Raw genomic sequence first — 13,715 nt, 5'->3', positions numbered from 1 at the left:
AACATTTTAAAACTGTTATAGAAAAAACAGTTAAAAGGTCTGGCTTCTTTCAATCTGAGGAAGAACAAAAGAAGCCCAGCCTAAATACTGACATCAATTTCAGGACCACTGTATCTTACATGAAAGCACACATGCAGACATAATGTACATCTACCACATGAACTTATCTACTGAAGGATGAAGGGGTCCTCAGCTCCCAGGGTGGGGATATATTGGACAAAAATAGAAATAATAAAACATAAAAATATGATATTTATTAAAGAATAGGGTAGGCATAATGCAAAGAAACCCATAGAAGAATGCAAACAGAATACGAGCAGCGATGTAGTCATTCATGAAAGCATTTTATTCATTAAAGAGCACGAGATATAGAGATACCTGTTTACCTTCTTAGTAAACTTCCAAATACCAAAAAAAAAACTAATTTATTTTGAATAGATGAACTATAACCATGTGTCAAGTTAATGATGAGTGTGTTTATTAATATGATAATTCCTATAAATAAACTAATAAATAAAATGTAACAACTATAACTGTTTGGATGTCTAATTGTGTCATTTAATTCATTCATTCAATTCAAATTAATCAATAATGGAGAATTTTATTGTTAATGTGATTGCATCCACATTATCTGAGAAGTGAAGAAGAGAAGATGTGAGACTTCGTTCTGAACTTGAAACACACTTGTTAGAATTTAAATTCCAGCTGTTTTTATAGTTAAAATGACACATACTCTTTGAACCCTGAGTCAGCTAACACTCTGGTGCTATTCCTTGGACGTGTGTAATGACGTTTCCCAAGTGACCCCCCCCCCCTTTGACTTGGATGATTGCCAGTCCTCATTGACTTTAACTGTGCCTTGAAAACAAAGACAGCTTTTCACTTCAGTACCAAAGGGCAGCAGATGGTGCTATAGTGCAACAGAAACAGGTTGAAAAGGTTTCTTCAACTCCAACAGCCTCACAAACCAAAACCTCCACACTTTGACTGACTTACAGTTTACAGGACCAGCGTGACCTTAGACCGTGTCCTTGCTGTTTCATTTTTCTGTGCTTCAGAAGAGAACATGTGAGACATTTCTCAAACATTTATTTCTCCCCATGGTTTTAAACGCCTTCATCATCTGCTATGTTGTCCCTCCCCTTCATCTCTTTGTGCTCAAAATAACAACATTTTTCCCACGGTTCTCCAGAGCCACCTTCATGTTCCTGCGAGGTGAAGCCTACGTGGGACACATCCCCTCACGTCGCCCCTCTCTCAGTGCCAGCACTAGTGGCTCTAATCCGCCGTGGCGTACCTGGCAGATCACTCTGGCGACACTGGCGTTGTTGCAGCCTGGCCCGGCCCCGCACAACAGCATCCCCTCTAATCCCTCCCAAAGGCCCAGGAGCCTGAAGGGAAGTAGGGCACTGGAGGTGAAGCAGAATGAGTCAGTCAGTCACAGCGAACTGTGCTCAATGCATCTCTGCTCAAAACGCAACTCAACATTTCTACAGCTTTCACTCACACAGGCTGCCTCAGCACAGTGTGGTTCTACTGCAATATTTTCCACTTTGACAGCAGACTGCTTCTGTTGTTCCTCTCTTGTTTGATTTTTTTATCTATTATTTGATCTTTCACTTCTTGTCCTTGTTCTGTTGTTTTGCTCTTCTTCTGTAGTTGTAGTCCTTCTTCTTCCTCTGTTGTTCTTGTTCTTCTCCTGCTATTGTTTGTTCTCCATTCTTTTTTTCTGTTACATAACTATTCCTTTATCAGGTCCTTTCCTCTTGCTCAGCTGAAACTTAAAACACAAGAAATGAAACCATAAGTGGGATTGTGGTGCAGTTTCTACCCTGTGAACTCCTCCTCCTTCTTCTCCATTCTTTATAATTTTTCCCTGCAAGGGCAAAGGTCATGGGCTGGAGAGGGGACTGGGGTGAGAGGTCTGAATGGAGAGCCTGGGGACAGTCTCCACCACTCAGGGATTAAGTTGCTGCCGTGTGGAGAAAGGCGGAGGCGTCGCAGAGTCACACAGACACTCATCAATGAACATATCTGGTGATGGAAGGAGAAATTCTCATGGAGTAACAATAATAAGCTGCTGGAAACACAGACTGACGTGCACGTGCACATGTTAAGTCACTCTTAAAGGCATTTCCAGCCTGCATCACTGCGTAACACCTAAACATGCTTGAGATTAGAGAGCTAGTTAATAATGAAGCACTAATATGGAGTACTAACAAAGGTGCAACACTGACAACATATTGAGGATGCCATCTAAAACACAGACATCAGGAAGAACATTTCAACAGGTTGGCTTCTGGACCAGAGATTGCAAAAATGGTGTCAACACAAAAATGTGGTTTATTAAAAATTAATAATAATGGATTATTTAAGGAGTCTTTTCCCAGAATGTTTTAAGTCTGGTCAACAGAAAATGAACAACAACAACAACTGTTTAAGTAATTTATCATTTTTCTAGCCTCTCAGATGTGAACATTTGCTGTTTTTCTCATCCTAAATCAAATTTTTGTGTTTTTTATAAATTCTGCTTTAGACAAAATTAGCAATTCAAAGACATTTTAGAGACTTAATGATGCATAAATTAATTCAAAAACAAAAGTGTTAGTTTCAGCCTGAGTTTTAAGAACATTCAAAAATAATAATGGTGATATAACCATCTGTTACCTTTACATAACCTACTGGTAATATTCAGGGATAATAGCAATTTGATCATTTATTGCAGGGTTGGTGATCAGACCCCCAGCTCGTCTTGTCCACATGTCCAAGAGTCCTTGAGCAGACACTGAACCACAAATTGCTCTTGATGATCAGGAACCATGGAAAACATCAAGACGTTTCATTCATAACCACAAATGTCAACCTCATGGCGGCACTAAAGCAAGACCAAAGGAATTATGACATGCCTACATTGTCTGGGGACCATGGATTTTGTGCCAGATCATGATATCTTACAGACTTAGTGAAAACTCTGACCTGTTGATTCCGCAAGGATTCATCCTCTGTTGACCATGAATATCTGTACAAAATGTAATGCCAAAGCATCCAATAGCTGTCCAGATATTTTAGACTGCACCAAAGGGTTGGACTTGCTGACTGCCAGACTGACATCACCTTCCCTAGAGCCGTGGCTGTAGCATGGCTAACAACTTATCAGTCCTTTTCATTGAATGGTCTCAGCTTTATAAACACAACTTTGACAGGAAAAGGTTCAAATGCTGTGTCATTTTAATTATCAGCATTCTCAAAGAGTTTCACCTTAACTTGCCATTGGCTTATAAAGACTTGAGACTTGACTCGGACCCCTAAAGGGCAGAGCAGCTCTGTCCTGTAGTAGAGCAGTAGTGGCTGTAGCCTGGTACAAACTGGTTGGCATGCCAGGTCACTACTTCAGCTTGACCTGGCTGTAACCAGGTGGCAGCTGACCAAACTATGGGGTAAACTGGCGGCTCAAAGAGCAGTGAGGGTGACTATGTTGTTAATATTAGCATGTTGTAATGAAACAGTGCCAAGCACACATAATTACCTACACACATAAGTGAAGAACTGAGGCCTCCTCAGCACTGCTCCACCCTCCATCCTGACCCCTCAGAGCAGCGGCAACTTGCTTTACAGTCGGTCCAGGGATCAGAAACACAGAGCACAAATCATTATTTCTGCTTCACAAATATGAACCTCTAACATAATGTTCCTCCAAAGGCCTCACAACCGCCAAGATTAAAGCTGTTGTTTACGGTGGCATCTTTTCAAACAATTGTCTTTGGTCAGTTACTGTGACATCTCATCTCCTCCATCAAAGTCCTTAAAATTCCAAATTCCTGCGTCCAGAGTCGGGGCGTTGGGTTTTAAAGAATGTGGCGATTACATTTAATGAAGCCAAGCCATGGCTCCACTAATTAGTCAAGTCCAGTAATGGCCGGAATCCCCTGTTAGACAAAGCAGCCAAATACCTGATAGCTACCAATCATGTTCTCTCCTTCATGGGAAAAAATGCCCACAATTTATTTTGCTGCCTGTCATGTCCCCAATTAGGAGGGACAGTTGAGGGGAGATCACTCCACAGCAGATTGATTTTAGGTGAAATAGAGGGCATACTATCATTCACTATGGCCAATTCTTCATGTTTTTTTGTCTTTGCATTCATTCAGATGAGTGCATGTTGTGCCGTAATAAGTATCTGTTAAAGTAAGAGTGTTAGCAGGATATACAGTATAAGTGTGTATGATCTGTGTTGCAGGACTAGTAAATGATTTACTCTGCTCCCTCTAACTGCAAAGTCTCAACATTAAAATGATGGATCTTGAGGCAGACTCAATAAAGCTTTATCTGTGTAGCTCTTTAAAATTTAATGACATTCAAAAACCTAATCCCTTTCAACGGATTAAAGAGACATCTTGCAGTTTTATCTTTTATACCAAGGGAGAAAATTGAAGATTGGTATTGCTGCTGTCACTTGTCTCCAAGGTCATTCACCATGTGTATTATGACAGGAATCACATCTGAACAGACAGGGGGACTGGGATGATGACCAGATTGTACTTTCCACTATTAATTGCTCTGGTTGTGCCACTGAAATGTGCATTTTATTTTATTTTTGTATTTTTGAATCTATCTTTTTTCCTTTTTTCTGGGTTTTGTAAATGACTAGAACTGTTCACAGAGGCGATATCATTCTGTCCATCAGTCCACCGCTCTCAACTGGACAGTAGTAGTTACCGGATGGATCACAATCAAATGTTGTAGGTCCAAGTCAAATCTCAAGTCTTTATAAGCAAATGGCAAATCAAGATGAATCTTTTAGAATTGAAATGACACATGATAGCTGAGACCATTCAATGAAAAGGACTGAAATATGTGGTAAACTATTGGATGCTTTGCTATGAAATTTTACACAGATGTTCATGGTCCCCAGATGATGAATCCTGATGACTTGGGACTCTGATTTTTCCTCTGGTGGCATCGACAGGTCAGAGTCAAATTCATGGTCCCCAGTTAATGTAGATGTATTCTAATGGATTTTGGTACAAATATACATGTCCCCTTCAGGATGAATTTACTCTGATGATCCCTTAACCTTTCACCCAGCACCGTCATCTGGTCAAATTTTCAATCCAATCTAGTCCAGTACTTTGGTTTATGATTAAAAACCATTAGCTTCAGCTGCACTTTGTCTAGTGCTAATTAGCAAATGTTAGCATGCTTACACCCTACATTAAGATAGTGAACATGGTAAAAATCAAAACATCAGCATGTTAGCATGTTGCCATGCTAGTGTTAGCATTTAGCTCAAAGCACTGGTATGCCTGAGTATAGAGCCTCTGGCGTGGCTGTAGAGTTTTGTTTCTAAATGAACAAATCGCAAAAAGCATTTTATCTTTATCTTGATTTGAACAGATGTGGTCATCCACCTATCAGATTTTTTTGACTATTTATATACACAAACATTTCTTTAGCCCTATCTAAAATGGAATATAGTTTATCTAAATGAACTTATGAACTGTACACAGAACTGATAAAATGTTTCCTGATGACTGAGATGCTGTTATTCATCACATCATGTCCATGATGAGTGAGTCCACATTCCACAGAGTGAAACCAATTAGAAACGCTGACGCAGCAGTGTGATGCTCAGAGCAGAAATGTCTTTTGATCAACACAACAAAAGGCTAAATGACTTGTATAACACAATGGATGTCTTAGTCTGTGTCTGTCTGTGTGTGTGTGTGTGTGTGTGAACATTTTGGGGGGTGGGGGGGGTGGGGGGGGGGGGGGGGGGGGGGGTTACCACATCTTAAAAGGACTTTATACAAAATACAGCCTAAGTCAAAAAATAAGAAAATAAATCAATTAAAAGTAATATTAGATATTACAAAGACTTTTTTAATACACTGGACAAAAATATAAATGCCACTATTTTGTTTTGCTCCCATTTTTCATTTGTTGAAATAAAAGACTTTGTCTAAGCACAGAAATCTGAGTCATAAATGTGTTTAAATCTGTGTTAGTGAGCACTTCTCCATCCATCCACCTGACAGGTGTGCCATAACAAGATGCTGATTACACAGCATGATTGTTGTACAGGTGTGCCCTGGGCTGGTCGCAATAAAAGGCCACTCTAAAATGAGATTTGTGCTCATGAACGCATTTTTAAACCTATTTGTGAACAAAATCTAAGAAACGTAAACCCTCTGCGTGAATAAAAAAAGTCCTTTATTTCAACTAATGGAAAATGGAAGCAAAAAAAAAAAAAAGTTGCATTTATATTTGTGTTAAGTATTTATTTGTATGTTCATGTGCAATACATTTTGCATTTAGTCAACATATTAAGTTCTACATGGCTATACTGATCCCCTAGGGGAGCATGGGGCAAGACACTGTTTGCAGGCCTTCACCTAACTTCTGCCTTGTGGTAATTATGTAGGAATATATAATATATAATATATATAATATATATTATTATTATTATAATATACTGATACTTCCCAGTCTATAAGACAGGTGGACCAGCCAGTCTGACTGGCTGGCTAACTTTTGCTGACTGATTATTACTGATAAACCCATCACTCTTCATTCATGTTTTAACTAAGGTGACTTATTAGAAAGTGTAACCATCCTACCAATAAAACAATTAATATTGGTTGCAAAGCCTGTAAAGGGTGCATTATCAGAAAATGGTTTTCTTCTAGAAACTCCATCTACCTACACCTTTACTAACCAATGCAGGGATATCATGTTAGTTTAACCTGTGCAGAAACCCAAGAGTAACAATGATGCGCTGGAGGTCAAGTGTGGGACTATTTGACAAATGTAAAAAAAACTGAAGTGAGTTTGAGGGGTGCTAAATGTGGCCAGGCTAGCTGTATCTGTTTCCAGTCTTCATGCTAAGCTAAAGTTGAAAAACACAGCTCACTCTTGGCAAAGGGGATAAGTGCATTTCTCAAAATGCCTGCCATGAATCAGATGCTTCAGGGTGTCCTGATTTGTCCTCATTCGTTAAGTCCTAAATTTGACATCTGATGTCCATGGTCATTTTAAATTTTGTTACTCTTATATTCTGTTTTGTTTTTGTTCAGTTTTTCCTGACATTAATGTGTTTCTATGGTTTATTAATAGTTCCCAACAAGTATACTAAAAATGCTGTGTGCGTGCGGTGCTCCGTGCGTGTGTGTGGGAGTTTTTTTCCTTCCCTCTGCCTGGTTTGGGATTTGCTGGTCGGTGACATGCCTCCCTCCGCCTGGCTCTTATAGCGCTGGGACGGCAGGAGTCCCGGACGAGTGGTACGGACATCGCCGACGGAGACCGGCGGAGCGTTCCCCTTTAAACACGGTCTTATGACTGCAGGCTGCTTCAGTGAGAGACGACCGGAGGACCGGACCAGAGACTGACAGCCCGGGACAAGCAGAGGACACGTCTCCCCCTCAGAGGAGGCTGAATGGTTGCTGCCAGTCTGCGAGAACAAGTGGAGTTTGACGGATACTACCTCACCTGTCTGCAGGTACGAGCCGCGGCCCAGGCTGCGGCATCACAGCTGATATTAATGCTGTTTTTGTATTCATACCCAGACTTGTGCGAACCCTGTAGTACTAAGAATATATTCATCATTTTATCCAGTAATGGAACAAGCACTCACCCTTTAGCTAAGTGAAATTAGCAATACAACAACTTGAAAGCACAAAAACAAATTCAAGTGCACATTGAAAAGATCTGCAGTTAATTCTCTTTGCAGAAAATAGCGGATACAGCCATCCCACTGCATTGCCGTTTAGATATGATGTAGTATAAGTTTCATATAGCATGAAGTGTATATGCTCAATAAAGTACTTAAGTACAGTGTGTTGTTACATATGATATACCTAAAGACTAATAATGATGCAGGCACCTTGACATTATCCCTCACAAAATGACCCTAGAGTACTTCATGTTATTTGCAACTTCACTGATTATACTGTGATTATTCTGCCAGTTGTGGTGTAGTTGCATCTCAGCAAACATATCACACCCAAACACCATTAATCATCAATAATAATCTTATATTGTTCTGTGATGAACAGGCGGCTGTTACAGTGTTTCCCTCTCTATGTTTATTAACGTGTTTAATATTAATGTCCAATATTGATAGGTTGTTACAATATGGCAAATGGATGCAAAATGGAATAATCTAATCAATGTTCAGTGTTATGGGGTCTTTCAGTGTTATGCATGTCATCAGACGAAACAGTTAACACAAGCAAATCAAGAATTTCAACGACCAATTTTTGCTGCAACACAAAACATGATACAAATCACTGACAGTCAATCGTTGTCCACTGGTTGACCTCACTGACCTAGATTATACGTTTTCTTTCTTTTTGATTTTACAGGATTTTGTTTCCTGACCGTCGCTTGCTCCCTGAGGACAGCTCCCCTCCTGCAGCTCTGAGGAAATGTGTCGCCTGCCAGTGGCTTCACTCTTCATTTGCTTCTGGTTGGTGGAGAGAAGCCACTGCAACAGCAGCCTTCAGGACAGCATGGGAGAGCTGCACACCAGGTTCGCCGTCAGCCTCTATCAGACGCTCACCGAGACAGAGAACAACTCCAACCTGATTGTGTCTCCAGTGAGCGTCTCCTTGTCTCTGGGGCTGCTGCAGCTTGGTGCCAGGGGCAACACGCTGGCTCAGCTGGAGGGAACACTGGGATACAACGTGAACGGTAGGATTCGTCTCCATTTCTACATAATTGGGGACGAATGGGGAAAGCTTTTGTTCAGGTTGCATTAGCTGCTCCTCATGCTGTGAGTGTGGGGTTGGAGAGGTTGGGGAGGCTGAGGTGGCCCTCAGTGCTGTTGGTACCAGGTGGTGTGGAGCGGTGCTGCTGCTGCTATTGGCCCTACAGAGCACAGTGGTGTCTGGAGCCATAATACCTGCCTCCACACCACCTCTAATCTCATTAACCACTCCTGCAGCTCGGCCCCAGGGTCGAGAGGTCAGCGTGTTTAATTACAAACAAAATGTGAGTTGCAGCTGCTGTTTCTTTTACTTCCATGATGTGACCTCACATGTCAGTCAGGGATGGAAATGTTTAACACTGGGCTCTGGTTTAGGAGGTAACTTGCTACATAATTTCAAGCTCCAAAAGAAAGTTTGACATCAATTTTAAACAAACCAGAACTAAAAAAATTAACGAACAATTATGTTGGACTGCAACTATTATTTTCATAAGTCTCTTTTGTCTATAAAATGTCAGAAAATAGTGAACATGCCAAGGACAATTTCTCAGAGCTCAAGTTGACGTCTTCACATTACTTGTATTGTCCAACATCTGATCATCAATTTATCGTTTTAGTTCATGTATGTGCAAGTTCGTAAAACATCCTGAGGGACAATCTGTTGTTATTAAGCACTGCCACGCAGGAAAGACGCCACCTGTTGGTAGAAAGCACACTGTGTGGTGACCGCTCTTAGGAAATAATCGAGCTATTGACAATGACCAATTATTAATGAATTATACAAGAGATGGCATACATATAAAAAGAAACATTGTGCGGAGGCTGACGTAAACGTTTGCACAAAGATCGAATAAAACCAACAAAACAGCAACAATACACAGGATTATTCTTAACCATGAAAAAATTATATTAGCACAAGAGAAATTATTACTCAAGACAGCTCTGTTTCCTGACCTACACCGCTGAGCATGGTATGTTACATGTTACACATAGAGAAAATAGTTGATAGATATATAGAGATTCAGTAGATAAAAAAATAATTTATAAGTAAGTTAGGATACAGAAAACAAAAAAGATAACATGTCTACCTCCTACTCAAAATCAGACAAGAGCCCACAATAACAGCAATAAGAAAAAAACATGATCAAGCATGACAGGGGACCAACTTACAACAGACTGCTTCTACCCACTCATAAAAACTGCCGTGGACTCTATCAAATGTTGTAGTCAAGTCTGTGTTTGACTTGAGTTTGGATCATTTCATCCGTAAACGTCTATCAGATGAGAGGTCAGCAGACAGAGAGAGCGAGCTGAGCGAAGCTCAAACGAAGTCAAATAAGCATTTGTTTGCACACAGTCCTGTGGGGATACGGAATGAATTCAGTTAAACAGTTGCCGAAACAAGCGAGGGGTTGCTGAGTTGAATATTTTGAAGTTATGGTTATTTTGTCGTGGGGATTTCACAAGACATTTTTTCACAGTGATTGAACACAGTGTGAATTATAGTTCAACATCGGTGCTGATGATCAGATGTTAAAGCAGAGCAAACTGTTTATAGATACTGATAAAACATAAAGGGTTCACAGTCTTTCAGTCTGTCTCCAGATCCATGGAGGGAAAACCATGGCTGTGCATACAGTTTGTCTTATAAAGCTAAGAAAGTTTGCAGTTTTTATAATCCTCCTACTGCTCATAACGCACCATCACATCTGACCTGTCCTCTGTTTTCCTGTCTTGCAGATGCCCAGGTACAAGACTTCCTGTTGCATTCACAGGGCGACATGAGCAACGCCAGCCAGGGGATGTGGCTGCAGCAGACCTGCACATTATTCATCCAGAGTGGTGTCCAGCTCCTGACTGAGTTTACACAACATGCAGTAGCCTGGGCCAACACCAGCGTGGTCCGAGCCAACTTCAGCCAACCCACCCACTCTCGCAGCCAGCCGGAGAGATCGGGGCACGACCATGGTAATCAAGTCAGCTTTACACACCAGTTAGAGCTCCACCAATCAGTTTCTTTACACTGAGAATGAATGAAGCTTGCGTAATATGAGAGCAAACCCACAGAGAATCACCATCAGCTCTGCAGCTCTTTTTAGCCTCTTTTAGCTCCTTGTTTTGGGTTCCCAGCACATTAACTGCGTGGTTCAGGCTCTGCACTCCCATAAACCTGGTTTCCAGCAGCAGCAGACAGTTGCACACTACCCGCCCACCACCAAACTGCAGGGAGACGGAGTTAATGACTAGCTGCTGAAGGAAGTGGAATATTTGGCAACAAAGAGACAAGATATTTTGCTCTGGAGTTGCTGAAGATCAAGCCAGAGCTAAAAATGAGACTTAAATGGGATGATAATGTGGCTCTGTTTCTGCTGGTTGTTTCCTGACGCGTCAGCCATTAAAACTTTTGACAGAGTTATTAGAGTTATTATGGCTGGCATGTTGATATAGAGAGATAATGTGTCAGGGCTGTGTTTTAGATTGTTGTGGGATTCCTCTGCCCCTTAGTGACCAAAAAGAAGAAAAAAATCAATTAATGCAGCTTGAACTTTTTACTGTTAACTTTTAACTCCTTTTTATATCCAGAAAAAAAGTAAGATTAAAGGAGAGTCCAAAAAACATGATTATTTGTAGAGGAAATGTGTTTTTTGCTTCTTATCCTGTGTCATGATATTGATTTGTCTAAAGAAACTTTACAGTCAGTGCTTACCTGTATCACTAATACTTTCAGATACTTCTTCTGTTCATTGCATCAGACCACTGCAGACTGCTGACTTCTAAAAGATGAGACAAGCCCTTTACATTAAACTTTTACCTTCCCTCGTTACCTCCCAGATGACACGTGGCCCCTCCAGGCAGGAAGCAGCAGTGGGGAGCTGTCGGGCTCAGGCGAGGCCCAGGCAGAGGCCCTGTGGTGGGGCCACCGGCTGCAGATGGCCCTGGTCAACACGGTGGCCTTCAGGGGGGTCTGGCAGAAACAGTTCCTCTTCACCAACACCCAGAACCTGCCCTTCACCCTCTCTGATGGGACTGCCATCAAGGTGCCCATGATGTATCAGGCTACAGAGGTTGGCTTTGGTAAGAGACACCTTTCATCCGTTCCTGTTTCTCCTGTGTTAATAATTTAACATTAACACAACTGTTAAACTCATCTTACTGGAAAGTGAATGTTCAGTCCACAGAAGAAATGTGGGATCCTCAGTATGCTACTGTCTGTTTTGTCTTTTAACTTTTCTCATCGCGTTAAATAAATGAAAAATAATGAGTGAATCTGTGGAAAGAGTTATAAGTATGCAACTTATAACTCTTTCCACAGATTCACTGAACTCGTTGCCCTCCTTGCAGGTCAGTTCAGGACAGCATCAGACCAGCGTTACACCGTGTTGGAGCTGCCGTACCTGGGCCGCTCTCTGAGCCTGCAGGTGGTCCTGCCCAGCGAGAGGAAGACACCGCTGTCCTCCCTCGACTCCCAGCTCACTGCTCGCCAGCTGGCGTCCTGGGACACTGGCCTGCGCAGAACCAAGATGGACATTTTCCTACCCAGGTGAAGATCATGCACTTGATTGAAATATTGGGTTAGATGACTCAGACTGAATGGAGATGACATACAAACTCATTTTGTTTGGTATTTACAGGTTCAGAATGCAGAACAAGTTCAACCTGAGGTCAGTGCTTCCTGCCATGGGCATCAGTGATGCCTTTAACCCAACAGCCGCTGATTTCACTGGAATATCAGGTGAATACATCAGTTTAGTAGAAAATTCATTCAAAAGATGTATTCTTAAAGTCAGAGGAGCACAGATTTTGCAGATTGCAGCTGATAGTTTGTTTCTTCCTGCAGTGGAGGAGGGTCTCTATGTGTCTGATGCCTTCCATGAAGTGAGGATGGAAGTCACAGAAGATGGGACAAAGGCAGCTGCTGCCACAGGTGAAAACAGTCTTGTATATTAATGACACAGAACAGGACTGAGAGGTGATGATATGAGGGTGCTATAAAGGAATTTCTTCTCCTCGCAGCTATGGTGCTACTCAAACGATCCCGTGCTCCTGTTTTCAAGGCGGACCGGCCCTTCTTATTTCTGCTACGACAGGTTAACACAGGTACTTACTTTACACTATTGATACCTACTGTTCAGAGTCCAGGCTGCAGGGAGTCAAGCTTAAATCATCATCCCAGATGTTCTGCATGTTTTAGCTTAGCATGTAGTTTACATGATTTTGCAGGTCATGCTGTAGTGTTTTACATTTTTAAACTCTATCAAGCAGCCGGAGGTTTGATATGAAAATCTGTTGACACTCGACACTTGCATGACTTGTGTAAGCCCTTACAGTGAACATGAGGTCTGCTTTAATTTCTGTTAGCCATTGTTGTTTGGAGGTAATGTAGTGCGGACTGCACCTACAACATTTAAAACATGTTTAATGATACTATCTATTTTTCCATATGAAAAACAAAAGAAAACCAACAACTATCTAAGTATCCCAGTCTGACTTGTCTTATTCCTCTGAGCCATAGAGCATATCAGCAAGCCGTGCAGGAGTGACATATTCCTTCATTACTGTGACACATTTGTACATTTAAAAGCCCCTGTGTGTATGGGATTTGAATGTTTCTGATTTTGCAACCTCTAGTGGTGGTGTAAAAATACACAGCCACAGAGGAATTAGCTGAATGCAACACAGGATAACTGAACAAAAACTTTTCACTTCAGTAGAATTAAAAAGAATGAGAGACCCTCTGCATATTCAAGCTTGGAGGAGCTTATTTTTGTTGTGTTCTCCATTTCAGGATCCGTCTTATTCATGGGCCGAGTGATGAACCCCGCTGACCAAGCACCCTAAAATTCTTATACCCAAACAAACACACACACTTATACCCTGACCCCTATTTCACTACCGGTATTTATTTGTGGACCAACAAGAGGGTCCACGGACACTTCAGGAAGAGGGACAATATTTTTGTACATATCTGTAAATAAAATTTTAATACACGTTTTTACATTTTGGGTGTTTT

The 13,715-nt window shown here is 41.4% G+C and overlaps 1 protein-coding gene across 1 annotated transcript; it reads left to right on the top strand.

The window, feature by feature from the left end:
• The first annotated feature begins 6,825 nt into the window (after positions 1 to 6,825).
• Positions 6,826 to 13,714, top strand: serpine3 (serpin peptidase inhibitor, clade E (nexin, plasminogen activator inhibitor type 1), member 3). Its single transcript, XM_071480632.1, has 9 exons — positions 6,826 to 7,495; positions 8,361 to 8,688; positions 10,445 to 10,672; positions 11,537 to 11,779; positions 12,047 to 12,245; positions 12,337 to 12,437; positions 12,543 to 12,629; positions 12,719 to 12,802; positions 13,491 to 13,714. Exons 2-9 carry the CDS (start codon positions 8,424 to 8,426, stop codon positions 13,541 to 13,543), a joined length of 1,260 nt encoding a protein of 419 aa, XP_071336733.1. The 5' UTR covers positions 6,826 to 7,495; positions 8,361 to 8,423; the 3' UTR covers positions 13,544 to 13,714.
• The last annotated feature ends 1 nt before the right edge of the window (position 13,715 follows it).

This window comes from Trachinotus anak, unplaced genomic scaffold (genome assembly GCF_046630095.1).
Source record: "Trachinotus anak isolate AG129_WGS33_773 ecotype Australia unplaced genomic scaffold, CSIRO_AGI_Tana_v1 ptg000001l, whole genome shotgun sequence".
Classification (NCBI taxonomy): Eukaryota; Metazoa; Chordata; class Actinopteri; order Carangiformes; family Carangidae; genus Trachinotus; species Trachinotus anak.
The sequence above is the reverse complement of the archived record's forward strand: the minus strand, read 5'-3'. Positions and strand labels throughout refer to the sequence as shown.

What these genes read in the sequence shown, in the direction of transcription:
- serpine3 (XM_071480632.1), top strand. Translation starts at nt 8,424, where the DNA reads ATGTGTCGCCTGCCAGTGGCTTCACTCTTCATTTGCTTCTGGTTGGTG. An exon ending in ACTGGGATACAACGTGAACG is followed by an intron (nt 8,689 to 10,444) that starts GTAGGATTCGTC and finishes CCTGTCTTGCAG; the next exon opens with ATGCCCAGGTACAAGACTTC. An exon ending in TGATTTCACTGGAATATCAG is followed by an intron (nt 12,438 to 12,542) that starts GTGAATACATCA and finishes TTCTTCCTGCAG; the next exon opens with TGGAGGAGGGTCTCTATGTG.